General features: G+C 46.4%; 1 protein-coding gene across 9 annotated transcripts in view; it reads right to left on the bottom strand.

The window, feature by feature from the left end:
• Positions 1 to 25,307, bottom strand: part of LOC124041922 (partitioning defective 3 homolog) — a 246,588-nt gene that overhangs the window by 123,828 nt on the left and 97,453 nt on the right. For all 9 annotated transcript variants that reach the window (XR_006840005.1, XM_046360093.1, XM_046360094.1 and 6 more), the window contains exons 3-5: positions 12,594 to 12,774; positions 7,738 to 7,937; positions 4,480 to 4,623 (exon numbers count right to left, since the gene is read on the bottom strand). Coding sequence is in view for 8 of the 9 variants with exons in the window: in XM_046360093.1 (XP_046216049.1) it covers positions 4,480 to 4,623; positions 7,738 to 7,937; positions 12,594 to 12,774 (525 nt within the window). In the remaining variant the exon portion in view is untranslated. The remainder of the gene's footprint in view (positions 1 to 4,479; positions 4,624 to 7,737; positions 7,938 to 12,593; positions 12,775 to 25,307) is intronic.

Raw genomic sequence — 25,307 nt, 5'->3', positions numbered from 1 at the left:
TCTCACGCTTCGAACAACAACGACGGATCTGCTGAGGAGAGCCCCTGAAGACAATGAGGGCTACGTCCTTACGGTCTCCACGGAGAACGTATGGAAGTCGTTCAAGCATCTTAACCCTTGCATGCCTGCCGGCCCAGACGGCATCCCTAGCCGCGCCCTTGGAACATGTGCAGACCAGTTAGGTATTGTGATTTGGGACATTTTCAATCTCTCTAACACATGCCGTTGTCTCCACCTGCTTCAAGATGATTACCATCATCCCCGTGCCCAAGAATGGGGAAGTAACTGTACGACTACCGACCTGTAGCACTCACTTCGTTCATCATGAAGTACTTCAAGAGGCTAGTCAAAGACCACATTACCTCCATCCTCCCTGACACACTCAACCCTCTCCAATTCACCTACCGCCCGACAGATCCAGACGACGCAATCGCCAATGCACTCACTGCACACTGCCCTCAACCAGGACAAGAGGGATGCTTTTTATTGACTACACCTCAGCTTTCAATAGAGCGTGGTGAAGGTACGACAGCAGCTCTTCAACCTCAGCAGACCCCCCCCCCAGACATCTACCCCTCCATAGCCCTATGAGTCCTGGTCAAAAGTAGTGCACTCTAAAGGGAATAGGGTGCCATTTGGGATACAAACCAGCATTTGCGGATTGAATTTGGGATGGATACAGATATCACTGGGCTCGTCCAGTCTGTGGGGAGACAAGGTCTGACGACTGGTAATGCTCTTGTAAGAATGGAAATCAGAAGGACAGAACGGCAAGCACTGTTTTTATATTTGTGTTACACAGTCAGGGGACCATACTAAGTGGTATCATGCCAGGGCACTGCATCGTGGCAAAGTGAGTATTAGTTCTAATGATATAGATGGCATTTTGGCACTACCTTTAATAGTACTACTCATGTTTAAACCAATTATAAAACACAAAAGGATAAAGGACATCTCTCATTCCCCTGTTCACATTTAAGTGTCCTGTTCTCCTGCTCTCGTGCCCCGGTTCACATTTAACAGTGTCCTGTTCTCCTCTCATTCAGGTATTGACAATCACAAATCTGAAGAATGGTTTCTGGAAATCATTAACCGTGTATTGATTGCTAGGGGGTTTAATTAGTGTTGTAATTAGCGTGTTGTGGGGTTGAATGGCGCGACAATATGCAAAATGCCTCTGGGAGGGAGAAATTCCCAGGTGTCTTTCTCTGCTAGAAGTAGACCCTCAGGGAGAGACCAGCCTTGAAACTCCCATCTCGCTCAGCGGGGGTGTCACATTAAAACAAAAGAGAACAAAGCTCACAGGGAGAGGAGAAAGATAAAGATGAGACAGAACGACGGCGAGATTCTAGTACGGTCGGTGCAGCCATGGAGACCAGAGAGAGATGAGGTGAGGTAGGAGAGGGGAAGAGGAGCAAGCGAATGAGAGGTTCTCAGAGAAAAGCAAGGGTTGAGATGCAGCACGGAGGGGAGAGAGAGAGTATAGAGAGCAAGAGCATAAGAAGGAAAAAGAGAATCAGACAGAGTGAGAGTAATCTAGAACAAATAATACCACTCCCCAATTAAGTACTTCTCCACAAACCTGAGGCCACAGCAGCACCTACTGATACGGAGAAGAGCCCTGGGCTCTACGGGCGTACGGAGAAGAGCCCTGGGCTCTACAGGCGTACGGAGAAGAGCCCTGGGCTCTACGGGCGTACGGAGAAGAGCCCTGGGCTCTACGGGCGTACGGAGAAGAGCCCTGGGCTCTACGGGCGTACGGAGAAGAGCCCTGGGCTCTACGGGCGTACGGAGAAGAGCCCTGGGCTCTACGGGCGTACGGAGAGGAACTCTAGTACCTCTTTAGTATCTGTATGGGCTTATGGAGCTGTGGTCCCCAGTGGCCAAGACTAGAAGTCGACCAATCACCCTCAATTGTCTTATTAAGCCTCATACAAACACCTCCACCGCTAGCTACCAGGAAGCCAGCAGCACATCCTCCTGAAGCAGCTCCATTAGCCATGATTTATGGCTCCACGGCCTAGCTTCACATGATTTATCATAACAAACCAGGTGACTGTAGGCTTCTGTTCTGCACCAGTGCCACCTGAGGGACTTCCCCATCTTTGTTATAGTGTGCAGGACATCAGGGAGTGCTGGAGGGACCCTAGCTAGCCGTTTCTACTGCACGTAGTTAGCCAGCAGTGATGATTAACCTACTGTTTGTATGGCTGTGTGAAACAGGCTTCTCATCTCCCCTGTGGTTAACTAATGCACCGATCACTAAACCAAGTCCAACCATGACGAAGGACATGGATACACACAATGGCCTAATGGACAAGGACAAACCGGACAGAATGATGATTAGGTAAATCCATGGAACGGTGGTGGTATGTTTTTCCGCCTGACATGGATTGCATGTGTAACATTAATTCAGGAGCTGCATGAAGCGTATACAGCCAGGGGCAACCAAGCACATCCACGCTAACCTCAGGCAATACTGATACAAGAGAGAATTGAAGCCAAAGCCTATTTCTTAAAAATATTCATTTCTAAAGAATTCCAATTACAGCAGCGAACAAGATATGGGTGGGCATTGGGTATTGTACAGGCATCTCCTCTTTCATCTGCAGGTGTGTGTGTGTGTGTGTGTGTGTGTGTGTGTGTGTGTGTGTGTGTGTGTGTGTGTGTGTGTGTGTGTGTGTGTGTGTGTGTGTGTGTGTGTGTGTGTGTGTGTGTGTGTGTGTGTGTGTGTGTGTGTGTGTACTGGCTATTACTGCAATACTCCGGCCAAAGAGACAGTTCACATTGCATGATGGTGTTCAATGTAATTTTTTAAAATTGAATTGAAAGTCTCACTCTCTGCTATCTATGTTGAGCCAGAAACTCACACGCAAGAATGTATATGCACCCATACTTTATAGATAGTAAGTGTATTCAAGCATACCAAAAAGTGTATTGAAGCCCTATGGGTCCTGGTTAGAAGTAGTGCACTATAGAGAGAATAGGGTGTCATTTAGGACACACCATAGTGTTTTCTCCACACTGTCATCCAAGTGATCCCCCATCAGATTGGCTGTGAGATACTCTGTCTGCTGTGAGAAGTGGTCAGTCATTACCTAGAAGTGTATTCAAGCATACAAAAACAGACCCTACAAAGTGTTTTTTTACACACTGTCGCCCATGTAGTCCTTCTTCAGATTGGCAAGAGAAGTGGTCATTACACCCTGCTCCTACACTGCCAGCTGTGGCTCATTAAAACACATGACAGATTTATGAACACACACACAGATCTCTGCGCTCTCATGTTGCCACAGTAACAGTACCTGTTGCAAGAGCGGATGAAGGAGATAACATTTCAGGATTCACATCACAAACTCAGTTTGAGTTTTCAGAGCATTCTCAGAACCTCAATGACTTTCACGGAGTTCCATCACTGGACAAACAAGACATTTCTCCCAACGTTCAACACCCCTCCATCCTTCCCCTCTGGAAAAAAACTGAACAAACACTTACAGCAGTGAGAAAGCAGAGCCACTTGATTCTTCCCAAATGGCAGTCTATTCCCTATATAGTGCACTACTTTAGACAGGGCCCATAAGGCTCTGGTCAAAAGAAGTGCACGGAATAGGGCATGAGGTATTATTTGTGATACAACCACTGACCCTTCACGGTGATGGCTACAGCCCTATGCAATACAGACATCTGTTGGAAGATGCCTCTCCAATCCAGTCTGATTAATGGAGTGACTAAATCGTTCATGGCTCCACATGTCCTTTTAAAATCAGCTCATATCTCATGGCGCTGACAAAATAAATGAACGGTCGGAAGAAAGAAGTTATATGACGATCGCAATTATGAGAAACATCCTAGGCTATGAACTTCTGGCTTGTGTCCTTAATAGCACCCTAGTCACTACATAGTGCATTACTTTCAACCAGAGCTGGTCAAAAGAAGTCCATTATATGGAATATGGTGCCATTTTGGACACAGACCCACCAGATGTCGTCAATGTGGCTTCTCCACAGCAGAGCAGCTAAGTCGGCCTAGCGCCCACAGACAGATGAGCATCTGAACTCATTCTGTCAGCTAATGCCATGGTTTACATGGAGGAGAGGGAGCGAAGCAGCGAGGGCGCAGAGACAAGGGGCGCAGAGGACAAGGGGCGCAGAGGACAAGGGGCGCAGAGACAGGGGGCGCAGAGACAGGGGGCGCAGAGACAGGGGGCGCAGAGACAGGGGTCGCAGAGACAGGGGGCGCAGAGACAGGGGGCGCAGAGAGAGCGAGGGCGCAGTGGGCGAAGGCGCAGAGCGCAAGGGCGCAATGGGCGAGGGCGCAGAGAGCGAAGAGAGCGAGGACGCAGATGGTGCAGAGAGCGAGGGCGCAGAGAGCGCGGGACGTACTTAGCACACTCTGGATAATACAGTCTTCTAAATGACTCAAATATACGTAATGTTAATGTGACCAGGTTTGTATGTACAGTACAGTGTGTGGTGCTACCTGCTCCTGTCTCTCCAGCCAGCGGTCTACCATGGGATGGTTGGCGCTCAGGGAGGAGCGGGCCGTCTCTCTCTGGAACTCTCTCTCGTTTGCCCAGGTCCCTGAGTCACGGGGGAGACTACGGTACGTGTCCACAACCTTACCCTGGATAGACAAAGGAACAAAGAAGAATTTTAGGGTTGGTTTCCCAGACACAGATTATCCCTAGTCCTACTATACGCTAGGCTTAATCTGGGTCTGGAAAACCATCCCTTAGGGGATACTTCAGGATTTTGGCAATGAGGCCCTTTATGTACTTCCCCAGTGTGAGAGGCCCTTTACGTACTTCCCCAGTGTGAGAGGCCCTTTACGTACTTCCCCAGTGTGAGAGGCCCTTTACGTACTTCCCCAGTGTAAGAGGCCCTTTACGTACTTCCCCAGTGTGAGGCCCTTTACGTACTTCCCCAGTGTGAGAGGCCCTTTACGTACTTCCCCAGTGTGAGGCCCTTTACGTACTTCCCCAGTGTGAGGCCCTTTACGTACTTCCCCAGTGTGAGGCCCTTTACGTACTTCCCCAGTGTGAGGCCCTTTACGTACTTCCCCAATGTGAGAGGCCCTTTACGTACTTCCCCAGTGTGAGAGGCCCTTTACGTACTTCCCCAGTGTGAGAGGCCCTTTACGTACTTCCCCAGTGTGAGAGGCCCTTTACGTACTTCCCCAGTGTGAGAGGCCCTTTACGTACTTCCCCAGTGTGAGAGGCCCTTTACGTAATTCCCCAGTGTGAGAGGCCCTTTACGTAAGTGTGAGAGGCCCTTTACCCAGTGTGAGAGGCCCTTTACGTAATTCCCCAGTGTGAGAGGCCCTTTACGTACTTCCCCAGTGTGAGAGGCCCTTTACGTACTTCCCCAGTGTGAGAGGCCCTTTACGTACTTCCCCAGTGTGAGAGGCCCTTTACGTACTTCCCCAGTGTGAGAGGCCCTTTACGTACTTCCCCAGTGTGAGAGGCCCTTTACGTACTTCCCCAGTGTGAGAGGCCCTTTACGTACTTCCCCAGTGTGAGGCCCTTTACGTACTTCCCCAGTGTGAGGCCCTTTACGTACTTCCCCAGTGTGAGAGGCCCTTTACGTACTTCCCCAGTGTGAGAGGCCCTTTACGTAATTCCCCAGTGTGAGAGGCCCTTTACGTAATTCCCCAGTGTAAGAGGCCCTTTACGTACTTCCCCAGTGTGAGAGGCCCTTTACGTACTTCCCCAGTGTGAGAGGCCCTTTACGTACTTCCCCAGTGTGAGAGGCCCTTTACGTACTTCCCCAGTGTGAGAGGCCCTTTACGTACTTCCCCAGTGTGAGAGGCCCTTTACGTACTTCCCCAGTGTGAGAGGCCCTTTACGTACTTCCCCAGTGTAAGAGGCCCTTTACGTACTTCCCCAGTGTGAGGCCCTTTACGTACTTCCCCAGTGTGAGAGGCCCCCAGTGTGAGGCCCTTTACGTACTTCCCCAGTGTGAGGCCCTTTACGTACTTCCCCAGTGTGAGGCCCTTTACGTACTTCCCCAGTGTGAGGCCCTTTACGTACTTCCCCAATGTGAGAGGCCCTTTACGTACTTCCCCAGTGTGAGAGGCCCTTTACGTACTTCCCCAGTGTGAGAGGCCCTTTACGTACTTCCCCAGTGTGAGAGGCCCTTTACGTACTTCCCCAGTGTGAGAGGCCCTTTACGTACTTCCCCAGTGTGAGAGGCCCTTTACGTAATTCCCCAGTGTGAGAGGCCCTTTACGTAATTCCCCAGTGTGAGAGGCCCTTTACGTAATTCCCCAGTGTGAGAGGCCCTTTACGTAATTCCCCAGTGTGAGAGGCCCTTTACGTACTTCCCCAGTGTGAGAGGCCCTTTACGTACTTCCCCAGTGTGAGAGGCCCTTTACGTACTTCCCCAGTGTGAGAGGCCCTTTACGTACTTCCCCAGTGTGAGAGGCCCTTTACGTACTTCCCCAGTGTGAGAGGCCCTTTACGTACTTCCCCAGTGTGAGAGGCCCTTTACGTACTTCCCCAGTGTGAGGCCCTTTACGTACTTCCCCAGTGTGAGGCCCTTTACGTACTTCCCCAGTGTGAGGCCCTTTACGTACTTCCCCAGTGTGAGAGGCCCTTTACGTACTTCCCCAGTGTGAGAGGCCCTTTACGTAATTCCCCAGTGTAAGAGGCCCTTTACGTAATTCCCCAGTGTAAGAGGCCCTTTACGTACTTCCCCAGTGTGAGAGGCCCTTTACGTACTTCCCCAGTGTGAGAGGCCCTTTACGTACTTCCCCAGTGTGAGAGGCCCTTTACGTACTTCCCCAGTGTGAGAGGCCCTTTACGTACTTCCCCAGTGTAAGAGGCCCTTTATGTACTTCCCCAGTGTAAGAGGCCCTTTACGTACTTCCCCAGTGTAAGAGGCCCTTTACGTACTTCCCCAGTGTGAGAGGCCCTTTACGTACTTCCCCAGTGTAAGAGGCCCTTTATGTACTTCCCCAGTGTAAGAGGCCCTTTACGTACTTCCCCAGTGTAAGAGGCCCTTTACGTACTTCCCCAGTGTGAGAGGCCCTTTACGTACTTCCCCAGTGTAAGAGGCCCTTTATGTACTTCCCCAGTGTAAGAGGCCCTTTACGTACTTCCCCAGTGTAAGATGAACTCGTGCATATCACTTTATTTGTATGTCCAGTATGAAGGGAGGTAGCAGATACCATAGACTTCCAGTCACTGTGTTAACGCTAGCTAGCAATTGCGCTAGAGCTAGTAAGTGACTTCCTTCAAACTGCACACAACTTCCTTCAAACTGACTCTGGGGAGGTAGATAAAGGGTTTCATTTACATAATCCCAAAGTTTCCCTTTAAAGATGAAGGCTATAAACATAGTTAGCGTGGGGGGCCCTTTCTAAGTACGTCTACATTCAGTACACTTAGGGGAGAGCATTTGAGAGGACACAAGTAGCTAATGTCATACACTGTAGATCAGGAGTGGGCAATTTATTGGCCTTGAGTGCCATGTTGGGATTCTGAAATTGAGGGCCGCACTAACTTCCTTCAAAACACATTTGCTGGCCAGAAAAAAAGGTAAGTTATTTGAAAATACAAAAGGGCCATTTAACATATTTTCCATCTAGTTGTAGACGTTCAAGAGTGGACTGGAGTGGTTTAACCCAAAATAATTATACATTTTTTACTCAAACCTCCTGCGGGTCAAATTGAATGGCCATAGTTTGCCCACCCCTGCTTTAGATAGTGTACAGAGGAGTTGTATGATCGTTGGCAACCTTTCTCTCCAGGCTGTTGGCTTCAGTGCTGGTGTCTCCAACAGAGTGTCGTGGTTTGAGGAAACCAGCTGTGGTGGACCAGCGGGTGGGGTTCTTCCTGGACGGCTCCTCTGGCGGCAGGGTCACACGGGGGTCGCTGAATGGCCCATTGACCGTCGCCAGTGCTGGATCACTGCTGCGACGCACATGGAGGGGCATATCTGGAGGAGAGCAAGAGACCGTACGAGATGGTGAACGACAGAGAGGAGGGAGAGACAGCAGAGAAGGTCAAAATGAGTTTATTTGGGAAAGTATGTACTTCCTTACTTTGGCCCATCGCTCCAGCAAACAGCTGGGTTTCATTCAGTTGACCTTCTCTCCAGGCTCCTCCATATTGATGTCCGCTTTATGTCACTTTATTAGGTTTGTGAATTCGTCCTAATCAGGACCTTAGTTTCAGCAAGGACACATGTTTGTGTTGTAGTCCAAATCAAACAGACTTATGCTCAGCAGCAGTTCTTGCCAATTCCCTTCTCACAGTAGTAATTAGTCCATTCTTAATGTGAACCAGAGCAGTGTGGGTGATTCTCTCTTATAAAGCCATTACATTCTGGGTTCCCAGTGCTGTGTCAATACACAAATCAGCAATAGAAATAACAAAAATTAGAATTCAGAGTTCACCACTATTAGCTGTAAATTGGTGTTCTGGAGCCCACTATTATGCCTATGCTCAGTAATTATCGGAGGTTGGTGTAGGCTGACTTGCCTAGTTAAATAAAGGTTATAAAATATTGTGCAGGGGTTCCAAAACCTTCATACAAAAAACATCTGTGACCCCACTATGTAAAAAAAAGTATGTAATCAACGGCCAATGTTTACTTTTGTTATTTGGGCTATGACATTACATATCAGTCCCACAGTATTTCAATCTGAAGGAAGTATGGTTTGAAGTGACTGAAATGCATTTGAAAGGTATTGGGAAGTTCAGAAGATCATCAGGCAATAATGTATTATATTCTGTGTAGAAAATAACATTGATGTTCTTTTCCCCCCAGTCTAATTTAGTGCCTGGTCTTGTCCACTCGGTTCTAATGGCTTGTGGGCATAGTAGAGGGAAACATTATGTACCTGACAGTCATTTTTCGGTGATGGGGTCATAACAAACCTCTATTACAACGGCATATAGCTTAAGTTTTGTGAAACAAGCGCAAATTCTCTCGCAAACCCATTTTAAAATCAGGCGACCGCACCGTGCCGTGACCACTAGTTTGGGAAACCCTTGGTTAATGATTGATTGAGTAGCTTCGGAGGGCTTTCACATTAGATTGTACTAAACAGGTCAGTCAACTAAAGTGGATTTTTGAGATTAGATATGAATATGCTATAATGACAAATTGTCGGCATAATCAGACCAAGCAGACTCCTAATTTATAACCTTTTAGAGCAATATACTTTCTAACCTCATCTAACTATAGTTAATAAGGCTGGGGGCAGTATTGAGTAGCTTGCATGAATAAGGTGTCCAGAGGTGCCCAGAGTAAACTGCCTGCTCCTCAGTCCCAGTTGCTAATATATGCATAGTATTAGTATTTTGGATAGAAAACACTCTGAAGCTTCTAAAAATGTTTGAATGATGTATGTGAGTATAACAGAACTCATATGGCAGGCAAAAACCTGAGAAAAAAATACAACCAGGAAGTGGGAAATCTGCGGTTGGTCGATTTTCAATTCAGCCCCTATTGAAGATACAGTGGGATATTGGTCATGTTGCACTTCCTAAGGCTTCCACTAGATGTCAATCGTCTTTAGAAACTTGTTAGAGGCTTCTACTGTGAAGGGGGGCTGAATGAGAGGGGAATGAGTCAGAGGTCTGCCAGCAGCCACAAGCTGGTCACACGCATTCAAGAGAGGTAGCTCCCGTTCCATTTGCTTTTCTGAAGACAAAGGAATTCTCCGGTTGGAACAAAGGAATTCTCCGGGGGCGGCAGCGTAGCCTAGTGGTTAGAGCGTTGGACTAGTAACCGGAAGGTTGCGAGTTCAAACCCCCGAGCTGACAAGGTACAAATCTGTCGTTCTGCCCCTGAACAGGCAGTTAACCCACTGTTCCCAGGCCGTCATTGAAAATAAGAATATGTTCTTAACTGACTTGCCTGGTTAAATAAAGGTTAAAAAAAAAAATTGAAGATTTATGTTAAAAACACCCTAAAGATTGATTCTATACATCATTTGACATGTTTCTACGGACTGAAACAGAACTTTTTGACATTGTCTGCAACTAGTGAACGCGCTTTGTGAGTTTTGTTTACCAAACAGAGGTCCTTCTGTAGCTCAGTTGGTAGAGCATGGAGCTTGTAACGCCAGGGTAGTGGGTTCGATTCCCGGGACCACCCATACGTAGAATGTATGCACACATGACTGTAAGTCGCTTTGGATAAAAGCGTCTGCTAAATGGCATATATTATTATTATTATATTATAAACACACTAACAAAAGTAGCTAATTGGACATTATATAAAATATAGACATTATTGAACAAATCAAACGTTTATTGTGGAACTGGGAGTCCTGGGAGTGCATTCTGATGAAGATCAAAGGTAGTGAATATTTATTATGTTATTTCTGACTTCTGTTGACTGCACAATATGGCGGATATCTTTTTGGCTTGTTGGGTCTCTGAGCGCCGTACTCAGATTATTGCATGGTTTACTTTTTCCGTAAAGCTTTTTTAAAATCTGACACAGCGGTTGCATTAAGGAGAAGTTTATCTATATTTCCATGTATAACACTTGTATTTTCATCAACAATTATAATGAGTATTTCTGTAAATTGATGTGGCTCTCTGCAAAATCACCGGATGTTTTTGGAACTACTGAACATAACGCGCCAATGTATACTGAGATTTTTTTATATAACTATGAACTTTATCGAACAAAACATACATGTATTGTGTAACATGGTCAATCAACACACTATGAATGTCATCTGATGAAGATCATCAACCGTTAGTGATTAATTCTATCTCTATTTCTGATTTTTGTGACTCCACTCTTTGGCTGGAATAATGGCTGTGTTTTTCTGTGACTTGGCTCTGACCTAACATAATCGTTTGTGGTGTTTTCGCTGTAAAGGATATTTGAAATTGGACACTATGGTGGGATTAACAACAAGATTACCTTTAAAATGGTATAAAATACTTGTATGTTTGAGGAATTGTAATTATGAGATTTCTGTTTTGAATTTGGCGCCCTGCACTTTCACTGGCTGTTGTCATTAACGGGATTTCAGCCCTAAGAAGTTTTATCTGACGGTATATATATATATTTTTTTTTAACAGGGCCTAACTTTATATTACTATATCTTGCAAAACTGGTATAAATTGAATGAATCTGCACAGGGTCCTCTATGTAAATTGGAACAGTTTTTAATGGAAGATGACATTTTGCCAGTAAAATAATTTGGACAATTGGCTCTTGGCCAAAGAGTAAAGAATACACAGCTAACTAGACTGGATAGCGGAGGGACTCTGAATAAAATGAGAGTAAACTTCTATTTATAACAGTTTTTCTGATCATATTCCTAATTATAATCTTGACAATTAATGGAATGCTGTCTTCAGCAATTTGATTCCAGTAGGCAGCTAGAGAGGCCGACAGAGAGGCCTCGGAGTTTGAGTCTGGGGAGGATGGGTGGTCAGACCTGTTAGGACAGAGTTCTCTCCTCCCTCCCTGTAATGCTCTGTCCCATAACTAAGACAGAGACACCATAGTTCTGAACATGTCTCTCACGCTCCTGGTGAACAGGCACCCGCTTTCACAGCGCAGCATCATGGGACTCCTGCTCTGTGTTCCAGTTTGGATGAAGGAGCTAGTCATAAACAGAACTCTATGGTGATGTGACACTGAACGTTCTGGGAGACATGCAGGGGAGAGGAGCCATTGGAAGTAACACTGAGGAGCAGCAGCATAGTGGAGACGTTCCCATCGGTCAGAACATGGTGATGTGACACTGAATGTTCTGGGAGACATGCAGGGGAGAGGAGCCATTGGAAGTAACACTGAGGAGCAGCAGCATAGTGGAGACGTTCCCATCGGTCAGAACATGGTGATGTGACACTGAATGTTCTGGGAGACATGCAGGGGAGAGGAGCCATTGGAAGTAACACTGAGGAGCAGCAGCATAGTGGAGACGTTCCCATCCGTCAGAACATGGGAATGTGACACTTGGTGTCTTCAAAAGCCTTGGAGGGATATTTTATTAAAACAGTGTCTTAGCTACAGCTTTTCCAGGGTTCTGCTCTCTGTTGTGGTCCATTTATTGGACCTAGTGGAGCAGCAAATAAGCCATTGGGATTTCTAACGTAGCTTGGAGAAGAACGCTGAAAATGAATGGAGCTTAACTTTGTTGCTTTTCTTTTTGTGCAGCACACAACAACTAAATGTTTGTATATACTGTAGCACAGTCTGGTTTGCTGTTGATGACATACTGCTATTCGGTTACAGAACTCCCACTCAAAAACAGTTTCCAACCAAAAGCCCACTTAGACTAATGTTAGTTAATGGCATCTTCCTGATGTTCTGTAACCACTCAAGACCAGCGGGCCAAAACGTTTAATGTGATCATTTTATGTGGCTAAAGAACTGACTGCCCTAGATTCCTCCCACAGGAAAATATCTGCATAGCCACAGTAGACATATCTGTATGCTACACAATTCCCATCAATGGTTAATGCTCCTTGTACCCAGTGCAACGTTCTGATGCAAAACGTTGTCGAACGTTGCAGACAAAATCCATGAATAGAGCAGACATGATTCCTTGGTGTACATGTCGGAGAGGCATGCTCGTTTTACGTAACCCGGGTGTTCGATTTGTGAACTTACTAGTTCGGAGGGCGGACGGAGTGACTTCTATCTCGCTGGCGGCCTGGTAGGGCTGGAAAGCAGACATGCTGCTTGTGATGAGCTCAGTGGCATACAGGTCGGGACTCTGGGTGCCCGTTGAGCTGGCGCTGGTGCCGTCACCACCATGGTGAGGTTCCTGTTCATCATACACCGCCACCAGCTGCCGGAAAGAGGGAAAAAGATGATTACTTGATTGACCATTTACATGTATTACATATGCAGAAGTGGCAGCTACTCTTCCTGGAATCATTACAATATCAACAGACATTTATCTTTTGTAAATCATATACTGTATCTGGGAGCAAGACATACAGTAGCAGTCAAAAGTTGACACCTACTCATTCAAGGGTTTGGTTACTACATGATACCATGTGTTATTTCATAGTCAAGGCTTCACTATTATTCTACAACGTACAATAGTCAAAATAAAGAGAAACCCTTGAATGAGTAGGTGTCCAAACTACTGACTGGTACTGTATAGAATAGTGAAAAGCTTAGTGTGTGGTGTGAAGGAGTAATAGAAAGTCAGGAAGGAGCAAGAGAGAGATGGGAGGGAATATGAGCAAGAAAAATGAGACAGAAAGAGAAAAAGAAGGAGAGAGAAATAGAAAGGAGGAAAAATAAACAACACTTAAGAATTCAAGTTGACGTCTGACTCTAATCGATATGGATTCCACCAATGATTTTATCTACTGTATGATTCAGGCTTCCTATCGTACGGAGGCCTTATTCATTCCAAGGACAAGAACCCCTGCAGTTAATTGAATATGACATTCAAGCCGTCACCAAGACGTCCACGTGTGTTCAGCTGGCGTGCGTTATTGGTTCGGCGCTGAGAGGAAGGATCAAAATAGTTCAAAAGGCCATTAACAGTACAGTCACAGTCACACAGGCAGATAGCCACATTAGAAACAGATCTTATTCACCATGCAGTACAGCAGAGGCCCAAAGGCAACCAAATGTTGTCCGTCTCTGACTCCCGTACTGGCCACAACAGAGTCAGAGTCAGGCAGAGTTTGAGGGCACAATAACACTACCGGTATCTGTCCACTGGAGGTATACATTCTTTTTCCCAAATGGCACACTATTCAATGTAAAGTGCACTTCTTTTGACCAGTCTCCAGAATGTGTCACTCTCAAGCCTATGACAAAGGATCCGTGTTAATATATACAGGTAAGTTACGTCCCATGGTAAGGATGAGAATGATGCACTAACATACTAATCGCTACATCACAACACTGTCTCTCAGGTTGTTTGAATTGCATTTCACTCTTATCACATTCACTGTATCTCCAGGTAGGGGACTACTAGTGTTGCGTGTGCGGAGCTAGGGTAACTGTCATTGAATTTTGGATGATGGTAATTGTCCAGCCGAATGACCGCGGTCTCCGTAATAACCGTTCAAATAGCAAACGCTATGCTCCTGACTGCATGTGTTGCCAACAAAATAAAATGGAATAGAACATGTCCCCATTCAAGGATGGCATGGTTGGGTGGACTGGCGGCCATTGCGAGTGTATTCATAGGAGCAAAGCAGGAAGTAAAAACAGGAAGTGTACTCAAGATGTGCTGTGATTTGTTGATTCAACTCAACTGACATTACAGAAAACACGAGCCCTAATTTAAAGAAAACAAAAAAGTTAAGACAACAGGATTCTAATATCATATAACTCTCTGCAACAATGGGACCAGCTATGCTAGTTAGCAGCGGCGCTGGTCCCAGATTAGTGACCAGGTTGTCTTAACCTATATTTCTTCAACCTAGCATGAGCCAAATAAATTAACATAATTAGAATGAACATAAAATACCAGGCAGCCATTGCGAGTGTACCCATAGATGTGGTAAATGAGTTTGGGCATATTCAACAAATGTAACAAGGGGGATATTTGTCAAATCCATCATGATTTATGTATTGTAACAAGTTTCAAGGTTTAAAGGTCGTCACATGGCTTTCTTAAAAGCTTTTAAGGTAATTACTTAAGTCCGATTTGGATATATTTGGCAGTTTATGCTGCTGCATAACATGTATAAATGGTCCCTTTTCAGGTTGTCCCTTTTCAGGTCCCGTTTGTACAAACTGGTTAGCATAGCAAGCATACGGTAATCGGTGGTGGTAGTCAAAGTACATTTTAACTGTAATGCAGTTGATTGGTAACGATGACTAACATGTGTTGGGCTTAACATCCATACAAGCATTATACTCAGATTTTGACCTCAACATAATGTGAAACACATATAAACCATAATCAATGAGGAGACTCGCAATCTTGTCCCCACACAATAGCAATTCCATTGTTTTGGTCGAGTTCGATTAACCTCTTTACCACATCTATGAGTTTACCAGTCAAATTGCCAGGGTTAGAGGTTCCAAGCCCGATCTATTAGTTATATTGCTATGTGTGCTGCTGCATTGTGCCAGCCCTATGTGGAGTGCCCAGAATGTGAGAGACTACAATCTTGTGGTCAATGGATAGCTGAGGAACGCTCAACTCCGTTCTACATGCTTGTGGTCAATGGATAGCTGAGGAACGCTCAACTCCGTTCTACATGCTTGTGGTCAATGGATAGCTGAGGAACGCTCAACTCAGTTCTCTTATATTGAGGCGGAGTTGAGTATAACTGGTCAACAACAACATTGAGTCACCATCAGTCGACACTTGTAAAAATGTCCTGAACCACTGAGGTCCTTCCGCAGGGTGCTGAAATACCTACTTTAAAATAAAAAAAACAATACAACCACCAACTTTTTCTCCATTTGTGTTACTCGTCTGGATACGTAGCGGCCTTGACGTACTACATCAGTTGAGATTCAATTGGTGGTTGTATTCGCTAAAAGTTAATTAGAAGTATTTATTTCAGCACTCTGCGGAATATTGTTAGTGTCGACTAATGACTAGTTGCTAGCAAATTGTGCGACCACTTATTAATATGCAACTCCGCCTCGATATCAGAGAACGGAGTTGCGCTTTCCTGACCTCAACTTGGTAATAGAATGGTTAAAATACTCCAGTAAACTGCAGCAGGGTATTTGGCGACTTCACACGAGTGTACGGTGAAGCAATCTACACAGCAGGAAACTGCCCCTCAGTACTAATTGCTACATTTGTTGACAAGCACATACTTGGCCCCACCACAAGATAACTCATTCACATGCGCGCACACACACACAATCAACAGGGGCGGTCTTCCCTGAGGATGACTACACACTAACTGTTCAACTTCAAATGTGTGTTGATTGCCCTGAGAGACTGTATACGTGTGTTTCTGCACACACTTACATGATTGATATGTCATGCATGCGTGTGTGTGTGTGTGTCTGCTATGTCGTGCATGTGTGTTTGCGTGTGACAGGAAGGTACCAGTATCGTAATACTTGTTCGTAGAGGTCAACCGATTATGATTTTTCAACGCCGATACCGATTGGAGGATCAAAAAAGCCGCTACCTGTCACGCCCTGGTCTTAGTATTTTGTGTTTTCGTTATTTATTTGGTCAGGCCAGGGTGTGACATGGGTTTATTTTGTTGTGTTTCGTATTGGGGTTTTAGCAGGCATTGGGATTGCGGCTGAGTAGGGGTGTCTAAGCATAGGCTTGGCTGCCTGAGGCGGTTCTCAATCAGAGTCAGGTGATTCTCGTTGTCTCTGATTGGGAACCATATTTAGGTAGCCTAGGTTTCACTGTGTGTTTTGTGGGTGATTGTGCCTGTCTCTGTGTAGTTTCACCAGATAGGCTCGGTCACTTTGGTTTTTCTTTTTTCTTGTTTTGGAAGAGAAGAGAACGAGCGCCATTCTCCTTGCGGAGATGGTGCTAAATACATCAACACGGTCGGTCCCTGGGATTGGGCTGGCCAACACGATTCGGTTTGCTTGGAAGGAAAAGTAGTTGGAGCCTTTAGGACGCAAAACTTTTGGAAGGATAATATTGATGGGGATTCTAAAGCTGACGGTGAAGGACGTGTTTTGTTTCCAAGGCAACTCGTTGGAGGGAGCATACGACATGGCACTATATACAGAGGAGAAACACAATGATATCCTGAGAAGGGCAAGATCAGTGGGAGGTGAGAAGCCGATGAGCCACTATGAAATAACAAGCCTGGCGAAGAATAACTTTAGGGTTGTAACTGTCAACATTTACAACCCTTACGTTAAGGACGAAGAGGTGAGGGCTTTTCTGGGGAGATACATGGATAACGTCTCCTCAGCAAGGCACCTCAAAGACTCCCTTGGGTTTTGGAATGGGAGGAGAGGCTTCCAGGCCCTCCTGAGAGAGGACCCAAAGGGACATGGTGGCTACCTCCATCCTCCTGCTATGTTCTCCCCTAGGGGCTGACAGGGGGACGTTGTTTTATGCACGTCAGCCCCCATTTTGCAGGCGCTGTATGGCCTACGGACACATATTCGTCTCGTGCAGCACAAGAAAATGCATATTTTGTCGATCTGAGGAACATGAGGTGAGGGATTGTGACAAGCCTAAGACGTGCCATGGGTGTGGCTCGTCAGCACACCTGTGGCGGGGGTGCCCGGCCCATCAGAGGTCATATGCGTCTGCGGCTGGGGGGGGGAGCAGGAGCGGGGGAAGGAAGCACGCCTCATGACCAGAGTACAGGTCCAGAGGGGAAGGCCACAAGGAAGGAGGAGGATCAAGAAGCGGCGGATGGAAGAGAGAAGGAAACGGAAGGCACGGGAGTAGGAGAACCAGGAAAAGCGACGGAAGAAGGCAACCGAGTGGAGGAGCATGAGAGAGAAGAAAGCGAGGGAGGAGTGGTGGAGAAGGAGATGGTGGAAGAGCAAGTGGACTGGGGGGAGAGTGCCCTGGTGGAAGAGATGAGGGGTATGGTGGAGGAGCTGGCGGGGGGGGGGGGTGGTATCTCTCCACTGCCGCCATCACCAAAGAAGAGAATGAAGAGGAGGGTGCGATTGGCCGACAGTGAGAGGGAGGGGATGGCCAAGAGAGTGATGGGGGTGGGAGAAACCTCTGGGTTGCTGCTGGTTTCCCCAGGCCCTCAACTTCTGTTGGGTGGGGACACACCTAACAAGACTCAGGACTGGGTACAGGAGGAGGTGGGGAGTTTTTTGTTTGGGGACTCAGCCTCCCCGATTTTTTTCCAAACCAGCTGCAACACTGGGGAGGGGGAGGATTGTGGGGGTAGACCCAGGGTGCAGGGCACCCCGGAGCCAAACACTATTCCTGCATCCTGGGATGGTGAGATGGAGGAAGAGGGGGGGATGTCGGGAGTACGGATGGTGTTCTCACCGGTAGATATGGAGCATCGGGTGAGTCTCCTGTTTTTTTTTTCTGTCTGGGTTTAGAATTCGAGTGTATTACATGTTTTTTTTTTCATGGGGTCTAATTTTACTTTTGTTAGTTTAAATGTAAGGGGTGTAAGGGATTTTGTTAAGAGGAGGGCGGTTTTTAGTTATTTGGAGGGTGTGGGGTTTTTGTTTTTTTTACAAGAGGTTCACCTGAAGGATGGAGGGGATGTTAGTAGGTTTAAGAGTGAGTGGGACAAGGGGGAGTCGGTTTGGGGTATTGGGGGTGCACTCATCGGGGTAGGGATTTTGCGTGGGCACAGGGAGGTAAAAGTGGAGGATTCTTTTGTGGTAATGCAGGGGTGGGTTATAGGGGTGGATGTCACGATAATGGATTGTAAATTTAGATTATTGGTGGTGTATGGGCCACAGACTGTCTAACGCTCCTGTGTGTCACAAATAGGAAATTCGTGATAGGGGGGATTTTAATACAGATTTAGGAAGAGGGGGGGATAGCAGTGCAGGCGCCATTGCCGGGCTAATGGCTTGCAATGGTCTGGTAGATGGTGGTCTGCACACTACTCCGAAAATGGACGGTCCTACATGGCGCATCTCCAGGGGGGTTGAGCGGAGGCTCCACTATATTTTTGTACCCAGGTCTTTGGGTAAGTTGTCTGGGCGGCTGTTGCCTGTTTTCTTTTCGGATCACGACGGGGTGCTCCTGCAGGTGGGGTCGCCAGTCTGCCTCTTTGGTAGGGGGTACTGAAAGCTAGTTGCAGGAGCGGAAGGCTCGAGCTTTCCTGGAGCGTGCGCATAGTGGCTTTCTAGAACATAATGAGACTTGTTCTGCTATGTTCTTTAAGTTGGTTAGGGCCAGACAGAGTAGGAAGGTAATGCATGGTGTTAGGGAAGAAAATTGTAGTATAGTTAGAGAACCAGAGGATATGGTCAGGGTGACAACTGATCATTTCCAAGGTTTATTTAAGGAAGTGTGAAATAGATGTAGAGCAGGGAAATGTGTTTTTAGAACACTTGTCCAGGCGGTTGCCGGAGGACATTAGAGAAGTGACGGAGGCCCAGATTTCACTAGAAGAGGTTGAGAGCGCTCTTAGGAGGATGGGAAAAGTGAAGGTGCCTGGGATGGATGGGCTGCCGGCTGAGTTTTATCTCACGTTTTGGGCTATACTTGGACCAGTGGTCCTCAAAATCTTGAAGGCCATCCTTGAGACGGGGGTCCCGGGGGGATCAATGGCTGTTGGTGTGCTGTCACTTTTATATAAGAAGGGGGAAGTAACAGACCTTGGCAACTGGCGGTCGTTGACCATGCTGTGTGTAGATTACAAGCTACTTGCAAAGGTTTTAGCAGACCGGTTGCGCACAGCCCTTCCCTACGTCGTTCATGAGGATCAGACGTGCGGGGTAGAGGGCCGCTCTATTAGATGGAACCTACAGTTAAGCAGGGACTCCATCGCTTGGGTTGAAGAAAAAGGACTGCCTTTAATGGTAGCAGCGCTAGATCAGGCGAAAGCCTTTGATCGCGTGAATAGATCCTTTTTATTCAGAGTGTTAGGTCGATTAGGATTTGGGGAGAAGTTTATAGGATGGATTTGTACATTATATGTCGGAGCGGGGTGCCGAGTTAGTGTAAATAGTCACTTGGGTGAAGTTTTTGACCTCTCGTCTGGGGTCAGGCAGGGGTGCCCACTCTCGGCTCTCCTCTTCGTTCTGTACAAGGAGCCTCTGGGGGCTGCCATTAGGGCAGACACAGGGGTGGAAGGCTTGCTGATTCCTGGAAGTGGTGGGCTGCGTGTTAAGATGACGCAGTACGCCGACGACACTTCCTTGCTGTTGTGCAAGGACTCGTGCCTGACAAGGTCCCTTGCCATCTTTGGGGATTTCACCCGAGCGTCGGGAGCAGTTCTGAACCATGCAAAGTCTTCCGTCACGTTTTTCGGAAGATGGCGCGGTAGAACGGATGTGCCTGGGGGGTTCTCTCTCTATGAGGGGGCCATGAGGACTCTCAGGGTCCATTTTGAGACCTCCGGCTCAGCGACTCTAAACTGGAACATGCGTATCGCAGTGGTACAGAGGAAGCTAGCAATGTGGAAGGCTAGGTATTTGTCTTTTATGGGCAAAGTCCTGGTGCTAAAGGTGGATGTGTTGCCGTCTCTTTTGTATTTGGCATACATCTACCCATTGCTGGCTTGTCTGAGGAGGCCTCTAGTGAGGCTTGTGTTTCAGTTTATGTGGAGTGGCAGGTGCGAGTGGGTCGCCAGGGCACGCATGATCTGTCCCATCGGGGAGGGAGGTAGGGGAGTACCACATTTCCCCTCAAGCTGGACACAATTTGTTTCTTTCTTGTTAACGGAGCTTGCTCAGCCAGTGATACACCCGTCCGGTTACCTCCTGCGGGTGTTCTTCTCGTATCAGGCGAGAAGCATAATGGTGTGGTCTAACACGGGTCCTCGGGCGGAACAGCTGCCGTGGCACTTTGGTCATGCGGCCAAGTGGCTGCGTGCGCACCCTGAGGTTGAAGTTGCCCGAGTAGGTTTAGATCACAGGCACCTGTACGAGGAGGTCAGAAAGGCAGGGAGTCCGGCGCCTGTAGTGGGCATCTCGGAAGTGGTCTGGGAGGGGGTGCAGGCGCGGGGTCTGGACAACAGGCTCAAGGACCTGAATTGGTTGAGCATCCATAAGTGCTTGCCGGTACGTTCCATCTTGTACCGGTATAGTTTGGTGCAATCCCCCACCTGTCCAAGATCCTCTTGTGGCAGGGAGGAGACTGTGCGCCATGTCTTTTGGGACTGTGCCTTTGCCGGAGTAGTATGGGCTAGGGCACGGGTGTTGTTAGGTTTGGTAAAGGGGGATTTTGTATTGACGTGGGCCAGGTTAGAGAGGGGTGTAGGGAGAGCGAGAAGGACGGATAGGGACAGGTTTCTGCTCTGGCTTCTCATGAGTCTCTTTAAACGGGGGCTGTGGGAAGCAAGGCAGAACATGGTGAAGACAGGGAGAGATTGGGGGGTGGAAGGGATAGTGAGGAGGGTGGAAGGAGATTTGAGGGGGAGGATGAAGAGGGAGGAGAGGAAGTGGGGGCAGCATGCTGCTCGGGAGAGGTGGAAGGGGGGGTTTAGGGCTGGGTGTCATTTAGATTTGTAAGGGGATAGATTAGGGACGGGGAGATAGGGAAAGGTATTTTGTAGGGTGACGGGGAGGGAAGATGCTCCCCTGAGGTTTTGTTTGGGGTTTATGTTTAGTTTAATTAAAATACCATTATTTGAGTATGTATGTAAATTATGAGTTGTAAAGAATGAATGGTATTGAAGATAATAAATAATTTTTTATAAAAAATAAAAAAATAGGCTGTATAGGTTTTCACGTTTCGTTTGTTGTTTTGCTTATTCAGTTATTTCATGTATCGTTCTATTTTCATTAAAGAACATGAGTAACCACCACGCCGCATTTTGGTCCGACTCTCTTTCAACAGACAAACGCCGTTACACTACCGATTAAAAATCGGCCAAATTTTGCATTTATTTATTTGTAGTAATGACAATTACAGCAATACTGAGTGAACACTTATTTTAACTTAATATAATACATCAATAAAATCAATTTAGTCTCAAGTAAATAATGAAACATGTTCAATTTGGTTTAAATAATGCAAAAACAAAGTGTTGGAGAAGAAAGTAAAAGCGCAACATGTGCTATGTAAGAAAGCTAACGTTTAAGTTCCTTGCCCAGAACATGAGAATATATGAAAGCTTGTGGTTCCTCAATATCCCCAGGTAAGAAGTTTTAGGGTGTAGTTATTATAGGAATTATAGGACTATTTCTCTCTATACCATTTGTATTTCATTTACCTTTGACTATTGGATGTTCTTATAGACACTTTAGTACTGCCAGTGTAACAGAAAAGCTTCCGTCCCTCTCCTCGCTCCTCCCTGGGCTCGAACCAGGAACACAACAACAGCCACCCTCGAAGCAGTGTTACCCATGCAGGGCAAGGGGAACAACTACTAGAAGGCTCAGAGCGAGTGACGTTTGAAATGCTATTAGCTCACGCTAACTAGCTAGCCATTTCACTTTGGTTACACCAGCCTCATCTCGGAAGTTGATAGGCTTGCAGTCATAAACAGCGCAATGCTTGACGCACAACGAAGAGCTGCTGGTGTGGCCGATGTGAAATGGCTAGCTAGTTAGTGGTGGTGCGCGCTAAGTGTTTCAGTTGGTGACGTCACTCGCTCTGAGACCTAGAAGTAGTTGTTCCCTTTGCTCTGCAAGGACCAGAGCGTCCCTGGTTCGCGCCCAGGTCGGGGACATAAAGTTATACTGTTACACTGGCAAAACGCACGAAAGTGCTGTTTGAATTAATGTTTACTCGCCTGCTTCTGCCTACCACCGCTCAGTCAGATACTTAGATTCTTGTATGCTCAGTCAGATTATATGCAACGCAGGACACGCTAGAAAATATTTAGTAATATCAACCATGTGTAATTAACTAATGATTATGATTGATTTTTTTTATTAGATACGTTTAATGCTAGCTAGCAACTTACCTTGGCAGGATGCATTCGCGTAACAGGCAGTCTCCTTGTGGAGTGCAACGAGAGAGAGGTAGGTTGTTATTGTGTTGGACTAGTTAACAGTAAGGTTGCAAGATTGGATCCCCAGAGCCGACAAGGTGAAAATCTGTCTTTCTGCCCCTTAACGAGGCAGTTAACCCACCGTTCCTAGGCCGTTGTTGAAAATAACAATGTTTTCTTAACTGACTTGCCTAGTTAAAAAAATATATAAAAAATTATAATATTATTTTATTTTTATTAAATTATTATTATTATTTTTAAATCGGCGCCCAAAAATACCGATCTCCGGTTGTTATGAAAACTTGAAATCGCCCCTAATTCATTGGCCATTACAATTAAATCGGTCGATCTCTACTTGTTAGTATCATGGCAAGGAAACAAAACATTAAGCACCTCTTCACTGCTTTATGTAAACAACTGTGTTGTCAGGAACTAGCATTGTTGTCATCAAGAGTCACATTTATTGATTTTCCAAACTATAGGGGTGGCAGGTAGCCTAGTGGTTAGGGTGTTGGACTGGTAACCGAAAGGTTGTAAGATCGAATCCCTGAGCTGACAAGGTAAAAATCTGTCGTTCTGCCCCTGAACAAGGCAGCTAGCTTTTCCAATTCCTAGGCAGTCATTGAAAATAAGAATTTGTTCTTAACCATTTGCCTAGTTAAATAAAGGTAAAATAAATAAATATATAGCACACAATTTTACACAGAGCAGATTTTTATTAGGACAAAAAATCTGTATTGTGTTTATTTATTTTTGCCATGGAAGAAATATTGTGATAATGGTATCATCCCGTCGCTAGTGTGCATGCATGTGTGTAATTCTCTGTTACCCAGTTTGAACACAGATTTTACACCTCCCTAAAGGATAGCGAACACCACAATGGACAAAATGGCCATAGCAATGAACTCGCAAAAAATCTATATAACCGTCCTCAACTCTGTCTACTAAATCACATATGGATAGAGGCACATGGAGTGCTTTATAACAATGTCTATCATATTTCACTCATTCGATTACAATATACTTCATCCTTCAATTTCATGTTCTAGTGAGTTGCCCAATGCCTCGTGATATATCCCTGTGATGTATTGGTTACAAACCAAATGGCACCCTTTTCCCTATGTAGTGCATTACTTTTGAACAATGCCCATGGGGTTGTGGTCAAAAGTAGTGCACTAGTCGGGGAATAGGGTGACATTTGGGACACAGTCATTAAAATCATACCATAAACATCAAATTAATAACCTCTCATCTCCATCTGAAATACAGGGTCCAGGGGGTCTACTTGTACATTAAACTGCCTAATGCTACAGACACGTGCTCCTGCCCTATGGGCCGTTCTGGCGTGAACAAGGCTTACTTACTTACATAGCCTCAGTAAACATGGTAAATGAAACCAACCCAAACAGGGGATGTCCACTTCTCCTAGAGCAGTCCACAGTGTTCTTTGGCTAAATGGGAGCAGGCAGGTGTCACACTTTGCCCGCAGAAGTAGGACCTGTCTGGCTAGACCCCGTATGCCATGTAAATACTAGAGGCGAGATAGCAGAGCTGTCAGCGAGTGGAGGGAATGGCCCAGATCCTTGGCCTACATAGTGGTCAACAACCAGCACTAAACGCCATGTCTCTGTCACAGCCAACATCTACAAACCATAACACCAACCATCGCCGTGTCTACAGCCAACATCTACAACCCAAAACACCAACCATCGGCGTGTCTACAGCCAACATCTACAACCCAAAACACCAACCATCGCCGTGTCTACAGCCAACATCTACAACCCAAAACACCAACCATCGCCGTGTCTACAGCCAACATCTACAACCCAAAACACCAACCATCGCCGTGTCTACAGCCAACATCTACAACCCAAAACACCAACCATCGCCGTGTCTACAGCCAACATCTACAACCCAAAACACCAACCATCGCCGTGTCTACAGCCAACATCTACAGCCAACATCTACAACCCATAACACCAACCATCGCCGTGTCTACAGCCAACATCTACAACCCATAACACCAACCATTGCCGTGTCTACAGCCAACATCTACAACCCATAACACCCAATGCTCAGCTGGGTCTACAGCCAACATCTACAACCCATAACACCCAATGCTCAGCTGGGTCTACAGCCAACATCTACAACCCATAACACCAACCATCGCCGTGTCTACAGCCAACATCTACAACCCATAACACCAACCATCGCCGTGTCTACAGCCAACATCTACAACCCATAACACCAACCATCGCCGTGTCTACAGCCAACATCTACAACCCATAACGCCAACCATCGCCGTGTCTACAGCCAACATCTACAACCCATAACGCCAACCATCGCCGTGTCTACAGCCAACATCTACAACCCATAACGCCAACCATCGCCGTGTCTACAGCCAACATCTACAACCCATAACACCAACCATCGCCGTATCTACAGTCAACATGTACAACCCAAAACACCAACCATCGCCGTGTCTACAGTCAACATGTACAACCCAAAACACCAACCATCGCCGTGTCTACAGCCAACATCTACAACCCAAAACACCAACCATCGCCGTGTCTACAGCCAACATCTACAACCCAAAACACCAACCATCGCCGTGTCTACAGCCAACATCTACAACCCAAAACACCCAATGCTCAGCTGGGTCTAAAGCCAACATCCACAACACCCAATATGTATGAGCCCAACAGGCCAATAATATCCTCATAAGTAGCTGATTAAACACTGTCTACAGACAAGGAAAATAAATAGCTTATAACAAGACGCAAATCATGTGGTGAAAACAACCCACGAGGGTCAGTAGCGGACACTGGAGAGATACATACTGTGCTGAGCACATTTGATG

The sequence above is a fragment of the Oncorhynchus gorbuscha genome, linkage group LG08 (assembly GCF_021184085.1).
Source record: "Oncorhynchus gorbuscha isolate QuinsamMale2020 ecotype Even-year linkage group LG08, OgorEven_v1.0, whole genome shotgun sequence".
NCBI lineage: Eukaryota > Metazoa > Chordata > Actinopteri > Salmoniformes > Salmonidae > Oncorhynchus > Oncorhynchus gorbuscha.
This window is presented reverse-complemented; position numbering and strand designations above follow the sequence as displayed.